The sequence below is a fragment of the Hylobates moloch genome, unplaced genomic scaffold, assembly GCF_009828535.3.
Source record: "Hylobates moloch isolate HMO894 unplaced genomic scaffold, HMol_V3 SCAFFOLD_2, whole genome shotgun sequence".
Lineage (NCBI taxonomy): Eukaryota > Metazoa > Chordata > Mammalia > Primates > Hylobatidae > Hylobates > Hylobates moloch.
This window is the reverse complement of record NW_026652277.1, coordinates 72,553,159-72,574,415: the sequence shown is the minus strand read 5'-3', so window position 1 is coordinate 72,574,415 and position 21,257 is coordinate 72,553,159. Positions and strand designations below refer to the sequence as shown.

The window sequence follows — 21,257 nt, the reverse complement described above, 5'->3', positions numbered from 1 at the left end:
TGTCAGGAGAGTTTCCAGCAGCTGTGTGTGTGTGTTTACATTAGTTGCTGATTTAAATATTTATAGGATTCATATAAATTAAATATTATTTCTGTATTTCTTCTTAATACTAGAAATTCTGATGAATGTACAGGCATTGGAGTTAATTAACTAATATTCATTATATATTATTGTTTTACAATATAAATCATGAGACAAAAGTTATGATGAAATCATTGTGACTACTGAAGCACATTCTGGGAATAATAAAAGCGCACCCAATTTGGAAAACTTCAAGTTTGAAGAGGTAATACAAATGAAACAGAAAGGGAAAAACAGGAAATTCTTAAAGAATGTTTACTATCCATTGCCCTTGAATTTTCAGAACACACTGCAGTCCATTCTACAGGCTTCTACGGAATTGCATGGACTCGCCCACCACTTTGCTGCCTGTCATCACCACTGCTGCTGCCAAACCACCACTACAAGGCAGAAAGGCCAATCTGAATGGAGAGACTGAACGATGTGACTTAGGAGACAGAGCTACTGTGAATGCAAAGTTACACAGGCTCTTACTCTGCCTCGTGGCCACAGTAATTGAAGAATTACATTTAACTCTCACGGGTCTCTCAAATCTCAAATGGATTAATGATGCACCTCCGTTAGGTCCCGACTGAAACAAAGTATTCCAGCTTATTTTACCAGAGAACTCTTTAATGGGGCTTAGAAGATAAACTCAGCTAATATTGTGATGTTTCATGTTCTTTTGCTAGTATTACTTAGATGTATATCCCTCTCAAGAAATTCTTGGATCAGAATAGTGACTGTGTTTTAGGAAAGAGTTGATATTCATAGTTCCCCTAGCCAAATGCTTCCCAGCTTTTTTTTTTCCACAAAGAAAGTTACAAATATTATACAAATATTATATTTCTTGGGAGAAATGACAGAAATAAGAGTACCCATATGAAGTTTTGTGAGAAAAATAAAAATTACATTGCCTAAATATTATGTAAATAAAAATAAAATGTAAAGTGTTCGGGAAAAGAGTAAGTATTAAGTTTTGTGCAAATATGACCTAATGTTCCTCACTGGAGCTTTTGGGGCTGGATGTCACTTGCTACACTTTCCAGCTGCAGAGGCAATATTATAGAAAGAATGTTCCGCCATTTTCATAAGAAAATTAGGTTGTTTCAGTAACTATAACTTTTCTACCAAGTTTTACGCTTTAAATGACTAATACGCAATTCCTAACCAAGACGTCTTAATCATAATCTTTTCAAAATCTTGATAGTTTCCACTGGTGAAAATTTTTTCAAACAAGCAGATGATCAGACATGTTAAAACTTATACAGTCTTTCAAATTTTACAAGAGTTGAAAGTGTCACTAAAAGTAATTTTAAATTTCCTGTGATAATGCAAAAACATTTCAAACCCAATCAAATGTTTTAAATCAAACATTTCAAAATAATGATGAAGCTCTAATGTAGAACAGGCATGCATTGTTAAAACTGGCCAGGATATCACTAAGTGGTAATATCAGCCACAAAAATGAATGCAGACAGTAAACTTACAAGAAGACATATTTGGGGCACTTCCTGGGGCTGAGCCTCTCAGGAGCCCCTGCCCAGCCACCCCCAGCCCTCTCTCCCCACCGCTGGCCGCACCTTGCGCTGCAATCTGTGCTCCTTGGGCACCTGGACCACGAACTCCTCTGGTAGCTCCACGGGGCCCTTGTCCACGATGAGCAGCGGTGCGCTCTGCAGCTGGCTGCTGAAGCAGATGTCTGGGTGGAAGAGCGCCTCCTGGGCTGCGCTCAGCGTGTCGCAATGGAGCAGCAAGGGCTGGATGTCGTTCACTGTGCTTGCCACCTGCGGGGACCGCAGGGCGCACCATCAGACCCCTGCTCACCTCAGTCCCGCCTCACGGGAGCCCTGGTAGAGGCTATTCCCAAGGCTGCTCTCTGCGGCAGGCTATAGGCCCAAGACTCCAGCCACCCCAGGCCCTACTCAGACAACCCTACAGCTGAGAGGATTACATCTCCTGGCCCCTAGTATAATGCTATCCTAGTTAAACACTATCTTAATTAAGCTAAAAAAAAAAACCTCATCCTAATCTCTAATAATGATTAGAAAATTAGACATAATTATTGAAAGCACAGTAAGCTACCTGAAAAAATATAAATATTATTTTTATTTTTATAGATTCACAGCACTCTAATGTAAATTAAGGGCACTAATATCTACATAAGTATAAATAAGAATAATGGTTCCTAAACTCAATTTTTACACGAAGTGTTTTATAAGGTAATGGGTAAAGAAAGTCCCAGAAAGGTGTTTTTTGTTTATTTGTTTTGTTTGATGTATGGTTACACTTACATGGATTCTTTTATACTTATTTATATGTTTTCAGGTCATTTAGCTACCATTTTTGGAGAGGTACTGTATTAAGATCTGTGGTGGACGTTAAGGTGAAAAGGATATACACACATTTTTACCATTTATATACACAGTGATTCTACTGACAAATGGTACATATTACATAAATGAGTAAATATGGAAGACCAAGACAATAATGAAAAAAAAGTATACATGATTTTTAAAAATAATTCAGAAAACACCCATACATTTTATGCTTTGAAAATAGAGATATTTAAACATAGGATTTTTTTTCTGATAAATTGATACATGAGATATACATTTCCCTACACTATTTGCAACTAGTTTAATAAATAGGAATGATAATGAAAATCTGTCTGCCAACAGAAAGGATAAATTTTACAAAGAAACAGATTTTGCTTCACACAAGTATTTTTTAATATGTTATAACATGCATGTATAAAAACACATTAATGATGTTATGTGGCTAACATTAAACAGGAGAGAAACTAAGAAAATCGATAATGCAAGAGAATTTCATGATCCTCTTGCTAACACTAGAAATTTATACAGTGGTGCCATAATTTCCTGCTATATAAAATATTTGCACATTAAGAGTGTAAAACATACCCCTCCCAAAACACATAAAATAATACAACTTTTATAGAAAAAAATCGTATTAAGAAATATGTTAAACAATATATCTATTATGGAAAACTTTAAAATATAAGTCTGAGACATTGCCCCGAAACAACATTTTTATTTGAATTTATTACAATGCATGATTACTAAAATATCTAGGCAAAGGTTATCTGAATGCCATTTTTATAGCCCGTGTAAATGAAAAAGGTGCCAAAGAAGAAAATAAGTTTCAAGACCAAAAAGCTGCGAAAATCAACATCTCTAAGTAATTGCCTTCTTTGATGTTTCACTCTAGTGGCATCATTTCTGATCTTTTGGCACCTAAGATATCCCTGTTTTCATTGCCTAAAATGACAATATGACTAACATAAAAATATGTTTACATGAATAGATACAGGCATGTTTTCTCGAACATCTTTGTTACTACTCTATGGAAGAAAATTAGCCAAAGGTTATAAAATAGGTTATCCTATAAGCTTCTGTTATTCAAAAATTGAAAGATTTTATCCTCAGTCAAGTTAAAATATAAGCACATTTAGAGTGGGGGAGAATGTGCTTATTTTTTCATTCATTCAAAAAATATTTATTGAGTTCCCATTACATGTTGGGTCCTCTTCTAGGTGCTGGAGAATTTGGTGAAGAAAACAGACCACAAAGCTACTTTAATGAATCATGCATCTGGTAAGGGAAATTAGAAAACACACAAATAAATATTAGAGAAAAAAATACCATATAAATATGAGTAATGTATGAAAAAATTAAATAGAGTATTATGTAAAGGCTACTTCATTTAGGTTTTTGTGAAATATTTGGATATGGAGATAAAATATAAATTGGGATTTCAGTGAGATTTAAAGTCACTAATCATACAACATTCAGTTGTATGACTGTAAGTTGCTAGTCAAAGAACTTCCAGGATACAGGAAAGGCCTCCAGGCTAGAATCCCTTGGTGTGTTTGAGAAATAGCACAATGGCTGGGTATAGTGGTCAAGGTGAAGAATAGTCTGGAAGGCAGAGAGGCAAGCAACATCCAGATCATGAGCTTTGTAAGCCAGGGTAAAGAGCTTAGCTTTAAGACAATCTATTTAGGATAATTATTAAAACTCTTGGGAGGGAAGGGTAGCATAGGACAGGGACGTGGGAATAGGGATCTCTTCTGAACTAGAGATCAAATATTTCTAGAAAAAGTCAATTTCTAGAGTAGGCAAAGAATGACAATTGATTTAGAAATGAATAAACAATGGAATCAAGCATCGGCTAAACAGTATAATAGTGCCTGTATCTAAATGAAAAAAAATCTGAAAATAAACAAAACATAAAAACACATGTCAATAGACCTAGGAAGCAAACTCTTAGGGATCTAGAAAGAGTTGGTTGGCTTGAGGAGTAAAATGATTTCATGGAGTAAGACTAAAGAATACAAAATACCAGGAGCTTAAGTCGACTTTGACTGTAAATTGAAAAAAGCAGACTGATGTGTTCTATGAAACCAGAGTATCTTATGTGTCTATAGTTCATACTCTCATTTAAATTCACTGTATCTATAAAAGAAATCCAATGGGTGACAGGAAAACTAGAGAGGCTGTTACACTGCCCACACAGAGAAGGGTTATTAGAACAGAGCCAAAATCTCAGCTTTTGCTTTAAAAAAAAATGTGTGTACTATACTCAAAATATTGTATGACTTCTGTGGAAATATTTATTTGAATTATAAATATAAATCCAATTTGTCTTCCTGAAGCTATTATACAAATAAGTCTTCAAGATAAACAGCACACATATTAAGTCTGGTGTCTGGTATTCCATTAGAAACACGAATCTTAAGTCTGCGAAGATTCCTTCAACTCACATGCTAGAAAGTTAGAATGTTCCTGCTATACAAATCTCCCAAGTTTCAGGTCAAGAGGTTTTGCTCTGAAACTCTCTCTCTCCTTGGGGCACAATAGCATCTGAAGCAGCTAGTTTCCTTAGGTCAAGGAAGGTGGTATCTATGCCCTGGCATTCTCCACTCACTTGTCTAAATTGAATACATGGGCTACAAAACCAAGTCAAATCACTCCTTGAAGGTTCTTCTCCTCAGATATTTGAAGATAGTTTTCACATTCTAAATGTCTCTTTTTTTGTCCAGACCTTTAAGAGAAAGGATTCTTTCAAATTAGCTATGAAAAATACACCAGCATGTTGTGGCATTAACCATAAGTTGAAGGCCAACCTCCAAGTTTCCTTTCCAATACCATTACAGGCCACAGTTTCAAACTCTGTTGTATGCAATTTTAAGATGTCAAAAAGTTAATTTTGCCTCTGCGACAGGAAGCTATAATAAGGTCAATGCATCTTGTTCTTTCTACCCTTCTTCAGAGAAACTTCATGCTTATCTTTTAAAAATTGCATATCTGATTAGGATTTTATTTGAATTGAGGGGGCTATTTTCTATTTTTATTTGTTTTTAAAGTTTTAACTTTTAAATCATATATAATATATTAATACTCCTTGTAAGTAATATGAGTTATTGCCATATACAAATCATCCTTATATTTGATTCATATCCAGATATTTTTACAATGTAAGTACTTTCATTCTGCTTTCCTAGTGGGCAAGCATGAAATATAAAATTAGTATTTCATAGCCTACTATAATCATCAAAATATTTATCCCACGTTCATGTCTCTTAAATATCAAAAGCCATCAGAGCATCACTGTTCCAGAATGTTGGTTGTGGGCAGATATGAGGCAAGAGGTAAACAAAAGAAAAATAATGAGTTTTTAAAAGGTAAAGTATTTGTGATGATAATACTAGAGTTTTCATATTATCTGTGGAACATATAATTGGTATAAGTACCAATAAATATCATAATTCAATGATAGATAATTTTCAGAGATCAATACCGATTTATAAATTTTTTTTAAATTAAGTAAGTACTGTTGCTAAACAACTTCAGCTGTTTCTAATTTCTTGTTCTTCTTACATGAGCAGCTTTGTAATTCAGTCAATAATTCAGCTTATTCCTCCAGATAGCTATTAATCATAACAGTGAGCTGGGACTCTAAACAAAACAATGGGCTAATTCTATAATGAGAGAAATGCTAAAAACAAAATACAACCTGGGCATATTTATCAGAGTTACAAGTGCTTTAATTTTCATCAACAATTTTTCTCGCAAGTCATTTATTTTTGTGTTTTAGAGTTATATTTCACCATGTCGTTATTAGCAACCCAACCATGAGCCTTATAGGGTTTGAAATGTACAATAATATAGCTATGACTCTAACCTACATATTACACTCTGTCTTTCACCATGGTAGCATCTCTTGGAAAGAGAATACTTATCCTCCTGAACATACTTGCCTAATCCTTTGTACAAAGTATCCTTCCTAGCAGGAAATCCTTTCCCCTACTCCTCAGGCTTTCCAAATCTCACCACTTTCTAATATCACTCTTTCCATAATTTTACCAAACAGTTCTCTATCTCTAGATAAAATGATCATCAAATTTCATAACATTTCCCTTCCATTCTCTACTAAAACATACTCAAAATCTTGTTCCTTTTTATTTCCAAGATTTAAACAAACACAGTATTGTTGTCTTCCCTAATTGAAGATTTTAAAATTTTACTTATTTTATTTTATTATATTCTAGCTCAATCTCAATATGCTACTTTGGTTGGTTTATTTATAATTTAAATCATAGATCTATAAAATAAGGCAAATAAATGCTCAGTAGGTTATAAAAATGCCTATGGACGAAGCCTCCACAAGATGGCTAAGAAATTTTGGGTTGAGTTTCTCCTCAAAAGTCACTTAAAATATATTATTGCATCATCGCATTTACAGCTCTGAGTCTATTTTTTCATCTGAAAATTACCAGTCCTACTACCTATGACTCATTGGATTGTTATGAGTATTCACTGAGCTATTATGTGCAAAACTCTTTAGCTAACAGGAAAGTATTGTGTAAATGCTGGAAATTATATTGAAAAAGTTACAATAGCAAATGGTTGATTGCTACTGAAATGTCTATTCCAACTTCACTGCAACATATATAATAAAAGGGAAGGAAAGAGAAGTGTTGGGGGCAGAGAAGAGACCACTGTTTTCATTTCCTTTTCTGTAAATAAAGGAACATTTTCAATCCTGCTTCCTTAGGCATACCTGAAAGGCTCTCTCCTACAGCACCTTCATTTTAGCCATATAAAAGATTATGTCTTTCTTGATTTCTCCCTAAGGTGTATATGATAGCTGCATAATTTCTTTATAGGCTGGGTAGTAATCTCTAACAATAGTCATAAAAGATCCAATTCAAGCACCTGAGTATAGATGCCATCATGTAGAAATTGCAACATGAAAGTCTTAACACAGAGGGGTAAATCTGTTTCAATTCTGGGTCTTATAAGAAAACAGCTAAGCTAAGTAGTAACAAATTGTCCTCCTGTGTATGATGAAGCCAATTTTATGGTATACCTGAATATTAATTAACTCAACAGGTTCCTTCTCTAGACTACCTTGTTTCATAAAGTACTGGTATGCCTGATGTGGGCAAGAAATTACACTTCAGACTAGGTTCCTCATTAATTTTCTCCAAAACATAGCTTGTTACAGTAAGATAAAACAAGTAAGATAAACTTTTGTAGTCATTCAAATAAAAAAAGAAGTAATCAAATAATCTCTCTTTGTTAACAACATGATTCTATATCTAGAAAACCCTAAAGGCAAGAGAAAGCTCCTAGACCTGATAAACAACTTCAGTAAAGTTTCAGGGTATACAATCAGCATACAAAAATCAGTAGCATTTTTTTTTTTTTTGACAAGAGTCTCACTCTGTCACCCAGGCTGGAGAGTGCAGTGGCGTGATCTCAGCTCACTGCAACCTCTGCTTCCTGGGTTCAAGTGATTCTCCTACTGCAACCTCCCGAGTAGCTGAGATAACAGGCACCTGCCACCATGTCCGGCTAATTTTTTGTATTTTTAGTAGACAGAGGGTTTCGCCAAGTTGACAAGGGTGGCCTTGAGCTCCCGACCTCAAGTGATCAGCCCACCTCGCCCTCCCACAGTGTTGGGATTACAGGCATGAGCTACCTCTATACACCAGTAACATTCAAGCTAAGAGCCAAGTCAAGAACATAATCACATTTACAATAGTCATCAAGAAAATAAAATATTTAGGAATCCATCTAATCAGGGAGGTGAAAGATCTCTACAAGGAGAACTACAAAACACTGCTCAAAGAAATCAGAGATGACACAAACAAATGGAAAAACATTCCATGCACATGGATTAGAAGAATTAATATTGCTAGAATGGCCATACTGCCCACCCAAAGCACTCTACAGATTGAATGCTATTCCTACCAAACTATCAATGTCAGTTTTTACAAAATTAGAAAAAAACTATTGTAAAATTCCTGTGGAATCAAAAAAGAGCCCCAGTAGCCAAAGCAATCCTCAGCAAAAAGAACAAAGCTGGAGGCATCACACTGCCAAACTTCAAACTATCTTATAAGGTTACAGTGACCAAAACAGTGTGGTACTAATACAAAACAGACAAATAGAGCAACAGAACAGAATAGAGAAGCCAGAAATAAAGCTACACATGTACAACCATCTGATCTTCAACAAGGTCAACAAAAATAACGCAATGGGGAAATGACTCCCTATTTAATAAGCGGTGTTAGGATAACTGGCTGGCCATGTATGCAAAATAATGAAACAAGGCCCTTACTTTTCAGCATATGCAAAAATTAAATCAAGATGGATTAAAATTCTAAATGTAAGACCCTAAACTATAAAAATCCTACAAGCAAACATATAAAGTATCATTCTGACATCAGCCTTAAGAAAGAATTTATGACTGTCCTCAAAAACAATTGCAACAAAACCAAAAATTGACAAGTGGGACCTAATAAAACTAAAGAACTTTCACACAGCAAAAGAAACTATCAACAGAGTAAACAGACAACCCACAGAATGGGAGGAAATATTTGCGAACTATGCATCTGGCAAATGTCTAATATTACAGAGAGCTTAAATGATTCAACAAGCAAAAAACAACCCCATTAAAAAGCATGCAAAGGACATGAACAAACACTTCTCAAAAGAAGACATATAAGCGGCCAACAAACACAAAAAGAACACTCAATATCACTAATCATCAGAGAAATACAAATCAAAACGTCAATGAGATACCGTCTCACACCAGTCAGAATGGCTATTATTAAAAAGACAGAAAATAACAGATGCTGGTGAGGCTGTGGAGTAAAAGGGCTGCCTACATACTGTTGGTGGAAATGCTAGTTAGTTCAGCTGCTGTGGAAAGCAGGTTGGAGATTTCTCAAAGAACTAAAACCAGAACTATTGTTCTACCCAGTATTCCCATTATTGTGTACATACCCAAAGGAAGATAGATTATTCTACCAAAAAGACATATGCATTTGTATATACATTGCAGCACTATTTATAATTGTAAAGACATGGAATCAACCCAAGTGCTCATCAATGGTAGACTGGATAAATAAAATTATACACACACACACACACACACACACACACACACACACACACACAGCATGGAATACTATGCAGCCATAAAAAATAATGAAATCATGTCCTTTCCAGCAACATGGATGCCAGTGGAGGCCATCATCCTAAGTGAATTAACACAGGAACAGAAAACCAAAGATTGCATATATTGACTTATAAGTGGAAGCTAAACATTGAAACTTATGGACATTAAGATGTGATATGCACCAGGTGCAGTGGCTAATGCCTGTAATCCCAGCACTTTGGGAGGCCAAGGCGGGTGGATCACCCGAGGTCAGGAGTTCAAGACCAGCCTGGCCAACATGGCAAGACCCTGTCTCTACTAAAAATGCAAAAATTAGCTGGGCATGGTAGCGGGTGCCTATAATCCCAGCTACTCAGGAGGCTGAGGCAGGAGAATCACTTGAACCTGGGAGGCGGAGGTTGTGGTGAGCCGACATCCATCGTGCCATTGCACTCCAGCCTGGGCAACAAGTGAGAAACTCTGTCTCAAAAAAAAAAAAAAAAAAAAAAAAGATGTGATATGGTCTGGCTCTGTGGCCTCACCCAAATCTCATCTTGAATTGTACTCCCATAATTCCCATGGGTTGTGGGATGGAACCAGTGGGATAGTTTGAATCAAGGGGGCGGTTTCCTCCATACTGTTCTTATAATAGTGAATAAGTTTCACAAGATCTGATGGTTTTATCAGGGGTTTCCACTTTTGCATCCTCCTCATTTTTCTCTTGCTACTGCCATTAAGAAGTGCCTTTGCCTTCCGCGATGATTCTGAGGCCTCCTGAGCCATCTGAAACTGCAAGTCCAATTAAACCTCTCTTTCTTCCCAGTCTCAGGAATGTCTTTATCAGCAGCATGGAAACAGACTAATACAAGATGAGAACGATAAACACCGGGAACTAAGAGGGAGAGTAAGGCAAGGTCGGAAAACTACCTATTGGGTAGTATGCTCATTACCCTGGGTGACAGGATCATTTCCCTCAGCGTCATGCAATATACTCCTGTAACAAACCTGTACATTTACCCCCTGAATCTAATATAACAGTTGAAATTATAAAAATAAATAACAGATGACATGAGGAAAAAAGATCTAGGTATGATTAGATATGTAGGTTAAAAAAATAAAAAAAGAACCTCTGTATTTATAAAAGAATAAACAGTCTGCTTTTACTCATTACAGTCATTATCAGAACACTAAGCTACTATGTTACAAAAGCTTTATAAAACACCCTGAGAATAGTGAAAGAGTCAAACACGTGGCTGTGAATAAAGCTAAAGGGAAACATTTCATTTTGTTAAAGAACAAAAGAACCAACTTTTTAAGATTGCTTTTTAATTGGTTTTCATAGCTGGCACTTTATATATCCTATCAATAAAGGGAAAAATAGTGACTTTCATTATAATTGTTGCCTAAATTGTAATACTGTGATGTAAATACCTTAAACACTTCTGAAAATGAGTAAGCAGAGATTTCTGTTAGTGATATAAATTTATTAGAGATTTGGCTTCTGGCAAAAAGGATGTTTTTTTATTCCAGTCAAATAAAATCCATATTATGTACCTTAAGAGGAGTGATAACTAATAGTAAGATTTTCCAAACACCTGCCTCCTTGTAAGCATAATGCAAACAAATTTAAGTTTATGGTAACAAAAAACCTTTAGAATTTGTTATTTGGATAACATCGACTTTTTTTTTCCTCTACTCCCCTCCTCAAGAATATAAATTTTTTAGTGGTGTGGCAACTATACTTTCAGAATGCTGTAAATTCTTCTTTAAAAATCTTTACAACTATAGTAATGAGGCACTCTTCCTTAATCATACTGCCAATTAGAACTAATGTGTGAGCAAAATGAGCAAAAATGATCCATATATTGACAGAGGTCTGTTTTGTTAGCGAGTTCTAGCTCCTTCTCCTAAGTAAATAATAACTGGCATTTCTGAAGACAGCTGAGAAGAATGAGAACTGTTTTGCTTTTTTATGGTGGTAAGATATTTTTGCCACCCATCCGCCCTTCTCAACACACACACAAAACAAAATCAATCTGTTTTAAAGTCCCTCCCACAACCCGTGGGAATTATAGAAGTACAATTCAAGATGAGATTTGGGTGGGGCCACAGAGCCAAACCTTATCACATCTTCATGTCCATTAGTTTCAGTGAATGCCTAAATTCTGTTTAACAAGACAGCAAATATGTTAACAGGCTCAAATGTCAAAATGATCGATTACATTATGTTGGTGGTATACATAGAATGTGATTATTATTGGACTCCTACTTTTAAAAATCGACATGGTGGTTTTTTATCTGTCTGCAGAGGGACAACATAAAGCCTGCCAACAGCCTGTAACCTCTAATACATCTGTGCTATCACAGCTCTTCCAACTATCCAGCTATTGTAACTAATCTAAAAGGCCTCCTTTTAAGCAATTGTGTAGTGTTCCCTGGAGGGAGAGCATCATACCAGCCTGTTGCTTTAAATTTTATGCATTATTTGTCTTCATTATTAAATAATGTGCCCTTAAGGTCTGCATGGCTTCACCAAGTTCCCTATCAAAAGGAGAAAAAAAAAGAAGAAAAATGATCATTGCTAAATTGTCACCACCATTGTTGATTTGTATGGAGAGCTATACTAAAGATTAGTTCTGATCTAATTCAGATAATGTGTATGTTTACTACTCTTGTGATATCTCTAACAGCTTGGAGAGAATCAGTAATGAGTGAAAGCAGACTATTTGTTCTTTTATAAATACAGAGGGTTTTTTTTTTTTATTTTATGTTTTTAACCTACACATCTAATCATTAGGTTTTTTCCTCACATCATGTTATTCTCCAATGCAACAACAAAATCAATCTGTTTTAAAGTCATCTGAGTCCAAGAAAAAGAATGAAATGTTGTAATATGCTATTTTATGTTTACAAGTTATTTTTATCTTTACATTTAATCAAAACAATGATTTCTCTAATTTAGGTCACTGAATTTACCCTTTTTAACTTCACATAAACCTAATGATACCAAAGTGAGGGTATATCTGTTACTCACTATTCAATTTTTTCAAACTTAGAAGAGTGATGACAGGATATTTTATTGGGTTTACAGTCTAATTAAGTGACAGCATTGCACTTTGAATAGCTTTTCAACAGCCTTTAACATTTTTCTTTGAATGCTGATCTAAGCTTAAGATGTTCATTAGTAACTCATTAAAGACTTAGTTACAGTCCAGTGGGTGAGTCCTAAATATAATGATGGGATGTGTGTACAAATGCGTAGACTCATAATTAGAGAAACTGTCACACTGGGGATTAAGAATATACAATGCAGTCTTTGAAAAAGAACTGTGGAATGTAAGTGACCCCAAGATGGTGTTGTATTTTAAATTTTGCTTACTATTCAGATCATTTGTTTTTTTAGTTCTAATTCCTAAAGGTATGTTTTAATGACCCCATTCTCCCAGGATTAAATGTGTGAGGCTTTGTATTAGGGCCTTTTTATACATTATTTTATTTAATCCTCATACTATAACAAAGTAGGCCTAATTACTCATTTAACGAATAAATAAACTGTGATTTAAACTCGTTAAGGCCATATATCTTGGAAGTAATGGAACTGGAGTTAAACTCTAAGGCTTAAGATCTTTCTACTTCATTTAATAGGACCATACAAGATAGGATTCTAAAGAGTTTAGATTGGATGATATTGTAAACTTCAGTTTCTGGGCTTCATGTAAGCAATGCTTCCTAAATATGGTGACACCATCTTCTATAGTTCCTGAAAACTACAGGAGCTATTCAGTATCAACATTTATTAATCACTAATTATCCTTGCCATATAAAACACCAGGTTCTCTGCTGATTTCCATTTTTGTTTGTTTCTTTTTTTAATTAAAAGATGTGATGTGAGTCCAGAGGACACTAATATATAATATGCGGATTTGATAGAGAGATGCAAAGCTATAGAATTACTCTTGAAATGAACGAAAAGAGGCATTCAGCAATTTGCAGAACATATTAGAGAAAAACAATCTACAGAAATAAAATGAAAGACTCAATATTTATAATTTGAGCAAAGATATAAACATATAAAAAAGAGGATTTCCAAAATCTCAAAAAAATTCAGACTTGACCAAAAATAGAAATTTTTCTTGGCTACCAAAGTTTAATTATCTTCATCATTCTCTTAGGAAGAAATAATTGAAAACCAATAGAACTCAATGAATTGCCTTGCTGTTTTGTATACAATTCACCAGTATACAGGTCTCCTATAAAAATAAAGTTTCAATTATGGACAATTATTCATTTTTATAGTCATAATAACAATATAAAAGTGAGGAGACAACCCACAAGAATGGGACAAAATATTTGCAAGCTATCATCTGACAAGGGTTAATAACTCAACAGGAAAAAAATCAATCTGATTTTAAAATGAGCAAAAGATGTGAACAGGCATTTCTCAGAAGAAGATATGCAAATGACCAACGGCTAAATGCAAAATGCTCAACATCGCTAATCATCAGAGAAGTGCGAATTATAACTACAATGAAATATCATCTCCCACAGTTAAAATGGCTGTTATCCAAAAACAGGCAATAACAAATGCTGGTGAGGATGTGGAGAAAGGGGAACCTTTGTCTGTTGGTGGGAATGTAAATAATAAATGTAAATAGCAGCCACTGTGGAGAACAGCATGAAGGTCCCTCAAGAGACTAAAAGAACTACCATACGATCCAGAAATCCCACTGATGGGTATATGTGGAAAAGAAAGAAAATAAGTATATTGAACAGATATGTGCACTCCCATATTTATTGCAACGCTATTCACAATGGCCAAGATATGGAATCAACCTAAGTGTCCATCAATGAATGAATGGATAAAGAAAATGTGGTTACGCATACACAGTGAAATTTATCCAGCTATAAAAAAGTGATGAAATTCTTAAGCCAAGCATAGAAAGACAAACATTGCATGTTATCAGTAATATATGAGAAATTAAAAAAATATTAAACTAACGGACATAGAGAGTAGAATGATGGTTACCAGAGGATGGGAAGATTAGTGGAGAGGAGAAAGATGAGGAGAAGATGGTTAGTTGGTACAAAAATACTGTTAGGTAGAAGGAATAAGATTTAGTGCTCAGTAGCAAGATATGGTGACTATAACCAACAATAATTTATTGTATATTTCAAAATAACTAAAAGAGTAGAATTGTAATATTTCTAACACATATAAATAAACATATTTGAGATGATAGATACCCTAATTACCCTGGAGTAACTGATCCTTACAAATTGTATGCTTGTATCAAATACTATATGTATCCCATAAACATGCACTATTAAATATCCATAATAATTAAAAATTATTTTTTAAAAAAATTCTGAATGAATGAACTACTTTGAGGAATCAAATACATGAGTAAAAGGGGGCTGGGTACGGTGGTTCACACTCGTAATCCCAGTGCTCTGGGAGGTCAAGGCAGGAGGATTGCTGGAGGTCTAGAGTTTGAGACCAGCCTGGGCAACATAGCAAGACTCCATCTTTATGAAAAAATTTTAAAAATTAGCCAGGCGTGATGGCACATGCCTGTGGTCCTAGCTACTTGGGAGGCTGAAGTGGGAGGATTGCTTGAGCCCAGGAGGTTGAGGTTACAGTGGGCTCTGATTATGCCACTGCACTACAGCCTGGGTGACAGAGTGAGACCCTGTCTTACAAAAAGGGGGTTGGAGAATTTGAAGTGATGAAGGTAGACAAATGGTGCATGATTCAACATAAAATAGATGAGAATTTAAGTGGGTAACTCCAGGCAAATAGCCTCCCAGAAAATCTGAAACATTCCCAAAACAAAATAATGAAAAATGGTTGAAAGGACGAATATCCTAAGTACTCCAATTTGATCATTATACACTGTATGCATGTATCAAAATACCATAAGTACCCCCATAAACATGTACAAATATTATGTATTAATAAAAAATATTGTTTACTAATAACAATATTTGAAATTTTTACTTAAAATTGAAATTTTAAAAATAAATAAAAAATTTAAAAGCTACTCTTAGAAAATATAGTCTAAAAATCTCTTAAAACTAAATGTCTTCTAATGATATCTTACCATCTTTTCAAAAAAGATATTTTTATAAAGAATGCTTATAATTTGACAATATAAAGAAAAATGACCCATTTATAAATAACCCAATTATACTGAGGATTAAAGTAAATAGTAATCCAAAGAATAAAAAAAGACTTTATATTGCATATTCAAATATTTTTAAATTTGTTCAACATTAAGTATAAAACAACAACCCTATTGCAGTCAGAGTCCACCGCAGACCAAGAAATATAAAAAATGTGATAAATTACAAACACCTCAAATAGTCACAATACATAAAATTTCAATATAGAAAAATGCTATTTTACTCCAAGTATGTACACGTCACTCATAGATTACTACTACAATTAAATTCATATGTAACACCTTTTGCAAGTACAAAAGCAAAAAAAAAAAATATTTTCCAATTGCCAACCTGCATACTGAGTATTTGAGAAAGTTTTTAAACAAATTCTTACATATAAAGTAAAGCTATCAGCCATGCATGTTTGTAGCTTACATTGTGATATTAGCGATTGTGCAGTCAGCTTACAAAATACCTATTTTAAAACTCAGTACCCACTGGCTAATGTGGATGGTGCTGGATGTGTTAGCAGTAACCTCATATATCATTACCATGACACAGATTTTTCTGTATAATGTATTTGACCATAAACATAGTTATATTACTGCAGATATTACAAATTACCTAGTTGGCAAGCATTATAAACATTTCAAGGATGATTAATTTCTAAAAATAACCAAGTTAAGCAGAGCTTAGAAGTCAACCTGACTCTTTCACAACTAATAAAACACATCTTCATAGAAAGAATTATATGATAAAATGCCATGTAGTTAAATGTAATTTTGTACTTTTTCAAGTCTCATATCTTAGAAGTTACAAAATATATGACTATTATCTTAAATCATTGACATTAGTATTATAATTGTAAACACAGATTAACAATAAAGTGAAAATTATATAAAAACAAATATGTATCTGATCACTCTTTTGTCCCTACTAAGAACTGTTTATTATAAGTACTTTGTTGCACATGATAAAATGTAGACTAACCAGTAAAGTCCCTGAATATATAAATACAGATGCTACTTTAACAATAGAATTGCAGAAAAAAAAAACATGTATAAGCTGGTTCTAGAAGCATTTTTTTTATACTGCAGTTTTCCTTTTCTGTGAAGACGCTATAAAACATACTGCTTGCCGTTATTCCTAGTTTAAGTGCCAATGATCCTGCTTTGTACCTCTTCAACTATGATTCAGTTTTTACAAGTGAGGTTCAATTAAGCTGAGATGTAGTTGAAATATTTGAGCACCACAATCACCTTCTGAGCTCCCAATCATCCGGGGCTTCGGTGTAGTTACCTCCCAGGAACAGATATCCCATCCCAAGGTCCCACATTGGACCTTGATGTTTCTTTACTGCCAATCAAAATAAGCCCCAGGTACCTACGTTATTACTGGGTTCTTGCTCTCCAATTTCCTTATTTTCCCTTGCTCCCAACCATATCAATAGAACAACAACAAAAAGAATCCTTTATCTTCATGCAACACTACAGTAGTGCACAGCAAAGAACTGGCCATCTGCTTCAGCTGCTCCTCTTTACTTCTGCCAGGTCTCATTGCATTATAGATAAGGATATTATGGCTCTACAGGAAGGGGACACAGTCATGGAAAACAGAAAAAGAGAAATACAGAAGTACACAGAGACACGGAATATGGACAGATAAACACAGAATCAGGGACATTTCCTAATTTAAAAAATTGTACATATTTATGTGATATTGATGTACTTGTTTTGTTTTTCTGTGCAAAACGTTGACCGGACTATTTAGAGCAAGTGGGGATTATTCAACTAACCTAAACATTATCGGAAGTAATTCTTTAGCTTAGTTTCTAATTTTGTTCATGTAGAGATTATGCAAAAATATAACACTAACAATTATATATAACCAATTAAAATAGTAATTTAAACATTCCTACATGGTGAGAATAATTTTGTTTAGATATTAGTACTATGGACAATAATTTTGTTTAGATACTAGTATTTAGAAATGTTTGGCAAAACACAGATACTGAAGTTTGAGTAGAAAAAGATTTCTTTCCATTCTCATGGTTAGAATAACAGTAATTACTTATTTTCCTTACCTAGTGCTCAGGGGTTTACCTCTATTTCAAGGTAAGAAAGGAGTAGGGAAAAAAATGAAAGGTTTATCAAATGCCAAAGCACCATGTTAGAAGTTATACATCCTTGCATCCATTTCTTAAAATAGCTCTGCAAGGAATAAATGTTCATTTTTACTGATGAAAATTATATTAAGCTACACATTTTTAGGTTACTGTAAGCTCGTTGAGGGAAGAAATACAAGTCTTTTGTTCACGATCCTGTCTTTAGCATCTAGCAGTTTTCTGGCTTGTAGTGGGTAAATTAATGATATTTATTAGCCAGTTTTCAGATAAACAGGATTACAGAGTCAGTAGGTGGCAGAGCTGGAATTTCATCTCTGGTCTGTCAGGCTTCAGAACAACAGTCTGTCTGTCCCAAGAACATGGAAGAGGCAGATGGTCAATGTTTCTGCCTCACCTGCTCCCAAGTGACCAGGAGAGTTGAGATGAGACTCTATGTAAAGAGGAATGGCCTTGATAGGAATTGGATATCTACTGCCAGCAAGAGCAGAGCTCAAAAGCGAAGTCCTTGATTTTAAATTCCCTCTGTGTCCCTTAATAGCTGGGTGACCACAATTTACTTTACCACTGTGTACCTCAATGTCTTTACCTGTAAAGATAGTGATTATGATAATAATAAAAAATAAACCCATGCAATTATAGTGAATATTAAGTGAACTAAAACATCTAAAGTTTATGGCTATAAAATCAGTAGTCATCATCATTATTTTCTCTGAAGAAAGGGATAGCAATTCAGATCATTACCCAGAAGAATTAATTCCCAATGGTCAAGAGGGCAAAAAATCTGGACATCTCAACAACAGTAGCAAGGAGACATCAACAGAGGATATGTTGGAACCAAAAGTACTTCTATAACTGTGACATACATTTTAACCCAGTCATCTAAGGTTTCAAGTTACTCAGTATTCTTTTAAGCCAGGATTGATGGGGACTCTAAAAATTCCTATCCTATTATATTTCAGCACTTGATCAAAGGTATATTTTTCTATTTATGAGCAAGTTAGGTTCCAAAAGGCTGCTTATAAAGCCCTTCATTCACAAGTCAGAAGTGGTATCACAAAGGCAAAAGAAAAAGCCTTCTTAAAGAAGGAAGACAAAACCGACTCGTATTTTCTCAGGTGCAAAGTTTTAAAATAAAGGAAAAAGTTTATAAGTAAAAAGCTTCTATATTGTTTTCTCCTCTATGGTTCAAAACTCAAGATAATATTGAATTAGTCCACATAAAATGGAAATGATTATTTTTTTAACCCAGAGTATTTTACATACCAGGTCAGTCTTTTATGTGTCCTATTATTATACTAGGGGTTGATTTAATACTTCTAAGAATTACTTGGAGATATTCTCTCTCTCTCTCTCTCTCTCTCTCTCTCTGTGTGTGTGTGTGTGTGTGTGTGTGTGTGTGTGTGCTTTCAATGCAGACTATCAGTTCCCAAACCAAGAACCAAGACCCATGGCTCAGCCGCATTTAGGGGTCCACTGAAATACATAGTATGTGTCAGTTTTAGGAACCAGGAATTTTAGTTCTGAAAAAGGAATCTTTCTTACAATGTCTGTTTCTGCTATTTTTAACCTAATTTTCTCTAACAAGGGTAATTTTAGATGGATCTTTTGAATATGAATTGTGTGTGTGTAAATATATATGCAGATATTTTTCTTTTTTCCCTAGTATAAACATTAAATAAATCAGCTCTTACGGCTAGCTAATTCCTGGTTGTTATAATTTACTGCAACAAAAATTAACTGGAGGGATAGATTATATGATGAAGGAAATTCACATGTTCAAGCACTTAATATTTTCTATGCACTGTGCTGCATTATTTACATATGCTATTTATTTTATTCTCAAAATAACATTATAAGGGAGGAATTTTTATAACATAAAAAATCTAATTTAAGTCACCTTTACATATATGGTTAATTAGAAAAGCATTGTCTCAAGTAACATAATTATTTTTATTTTCCCACATCACAAAATGTTATATGTGCCCATGCAGAGAATGTGAATGTATAAGTATATGAATTAAGAAAATATTTTGAAATTTTAGACAAATTTGCTTAAAACAAGATGGTTGAGTAAGTAGGATACTCCACAAACATCTCTACCTTATAAAATAGTGAATTGTTAGAACTAAATATGTTGCATCCAGGGAACTTTAAAGGAAAACTTCAAAAGAAGTTATTTTACCCAGTATTTAGAATGACAGCAAAATGCAATTCATGTTAAAACTTAAGAACACAGGCCAGATTCAGAATTGCATCACTGATGAACTACAATGGGTTTCTGTAGTCAATTAAAAACCAAAAGTGAGCTAAAGAGGCTAAAAATTCATTTCAGCTGCTTGCTACACTATAATATTCTGAGACCTCCTAAGCAGTGGCAAATACAGCTGTGTCCTTTTTTCTTTGCTATAATTATCATCAACATATGAGAGAGTGACTATATTACAACATTTTCATCTTAGTGAAAAAATCAATAATTAGCCAAAAACATTAAATTGTGTAAGAGGAACATACATATAGACTTTAATTTACCAGGTTTGAGATTCAGTGAATATTACTCTAAGTTGTACAGAATATAAATGTCTCGCTTATATATTAAATAATGTGATAGATTTTATAAAATTTGCAAAGGTACATCATTTCTAAACTATCATATTTCTGTTATAAATACAAAGATGTCTAAATGAACAACATTAAGTATACATGTCTATTAAGTATATTGGCATGTTTCCATAATCACCTTTCTTTAAAAAGTGAAAACATACATTAATATTATTTTACTGTGTGTGTGTTTTTTTTTTTTTTCAGACGGAGTCTCGTTCTGTCACCCAGGCTGGAATGCAGTGGCACGATCTTGGCTCACTGCAAGCTTTGCCTCCCAGGTTTATGCCATTCTCCTGCCTCAGCCTCCCGAGTAGCTGGGACTACAGGCACCCGCCACCGTGCCCTGCTAATTTCTTTGTATTTTTAGTAGAGACAGGGTTTCACAATGTTAGCCAGGATGGTCTTGATCTCCTGACCTTGTGATCTGCCCAACTCGGCCTCCCAAAGTGCTGGGATTACAGGCGTGAGCCACCATGCCCAGCCGCTCTTTTGTTTTTTTTTGTTTGCGTTTTTGCATTACAAGGTATAGTACAAAAACTATTTCCCTTTATTGGGAGGTTGTAGTTTGTGTTCTGTATATTAAAGATTGTGCAGAGTAGTAAATACTCAGAGAAAAAATAATTACTTGGTTTTGGAAAGCAGATACTTTTGAATAAGTAGGATTTTACTTTTGGAGTTTTCTTTCAAATGCCCAAATTTACTACATTAAAAATGTTTTTTTAAGTATGAAACTATGCAAGCAAAAAAAATCACAATAAATGAGATAATTAATATTTCAGCTGATTTTCCAAAAGTGTGGTAAAGACTAAAAATAAAATGCAAGAGCTCTTTTTAA

The 21,257-nt window shown here is 34.3% G+C and overlaps 1 protein-coding gene across 47 annotated transcripts in view; it reads right to left on the bottom strand.

The window, feature by feature from the left end:
- Positions 1-21,257, bottom strand: part of ADGRL3 (adhesion G protein-coupled receptor L3) — an 866,327-nt gene that overhangs the window by 538,204 nt on the left and 306,866 nt on the right. For 25 of the 47 annotated variants that reach the window (XM_032151681.2, XM_032151691.2, XM_032151695.2 and 22 more), the window contains one exon: positions 1,644-1,847. The exons of the other annotated variants lie outside the window; for them this stretch is intronic. In XM_032151681.2, the coding sequence (XP_032007572.1) occupies positions 1,644-1,847 (204 nt within the window). The remainder of the gene's footprint in view (positions 1-1,643; positions 1,848-21,257) is intronic. 47 annotated transcript variants of the gene reach the window in all.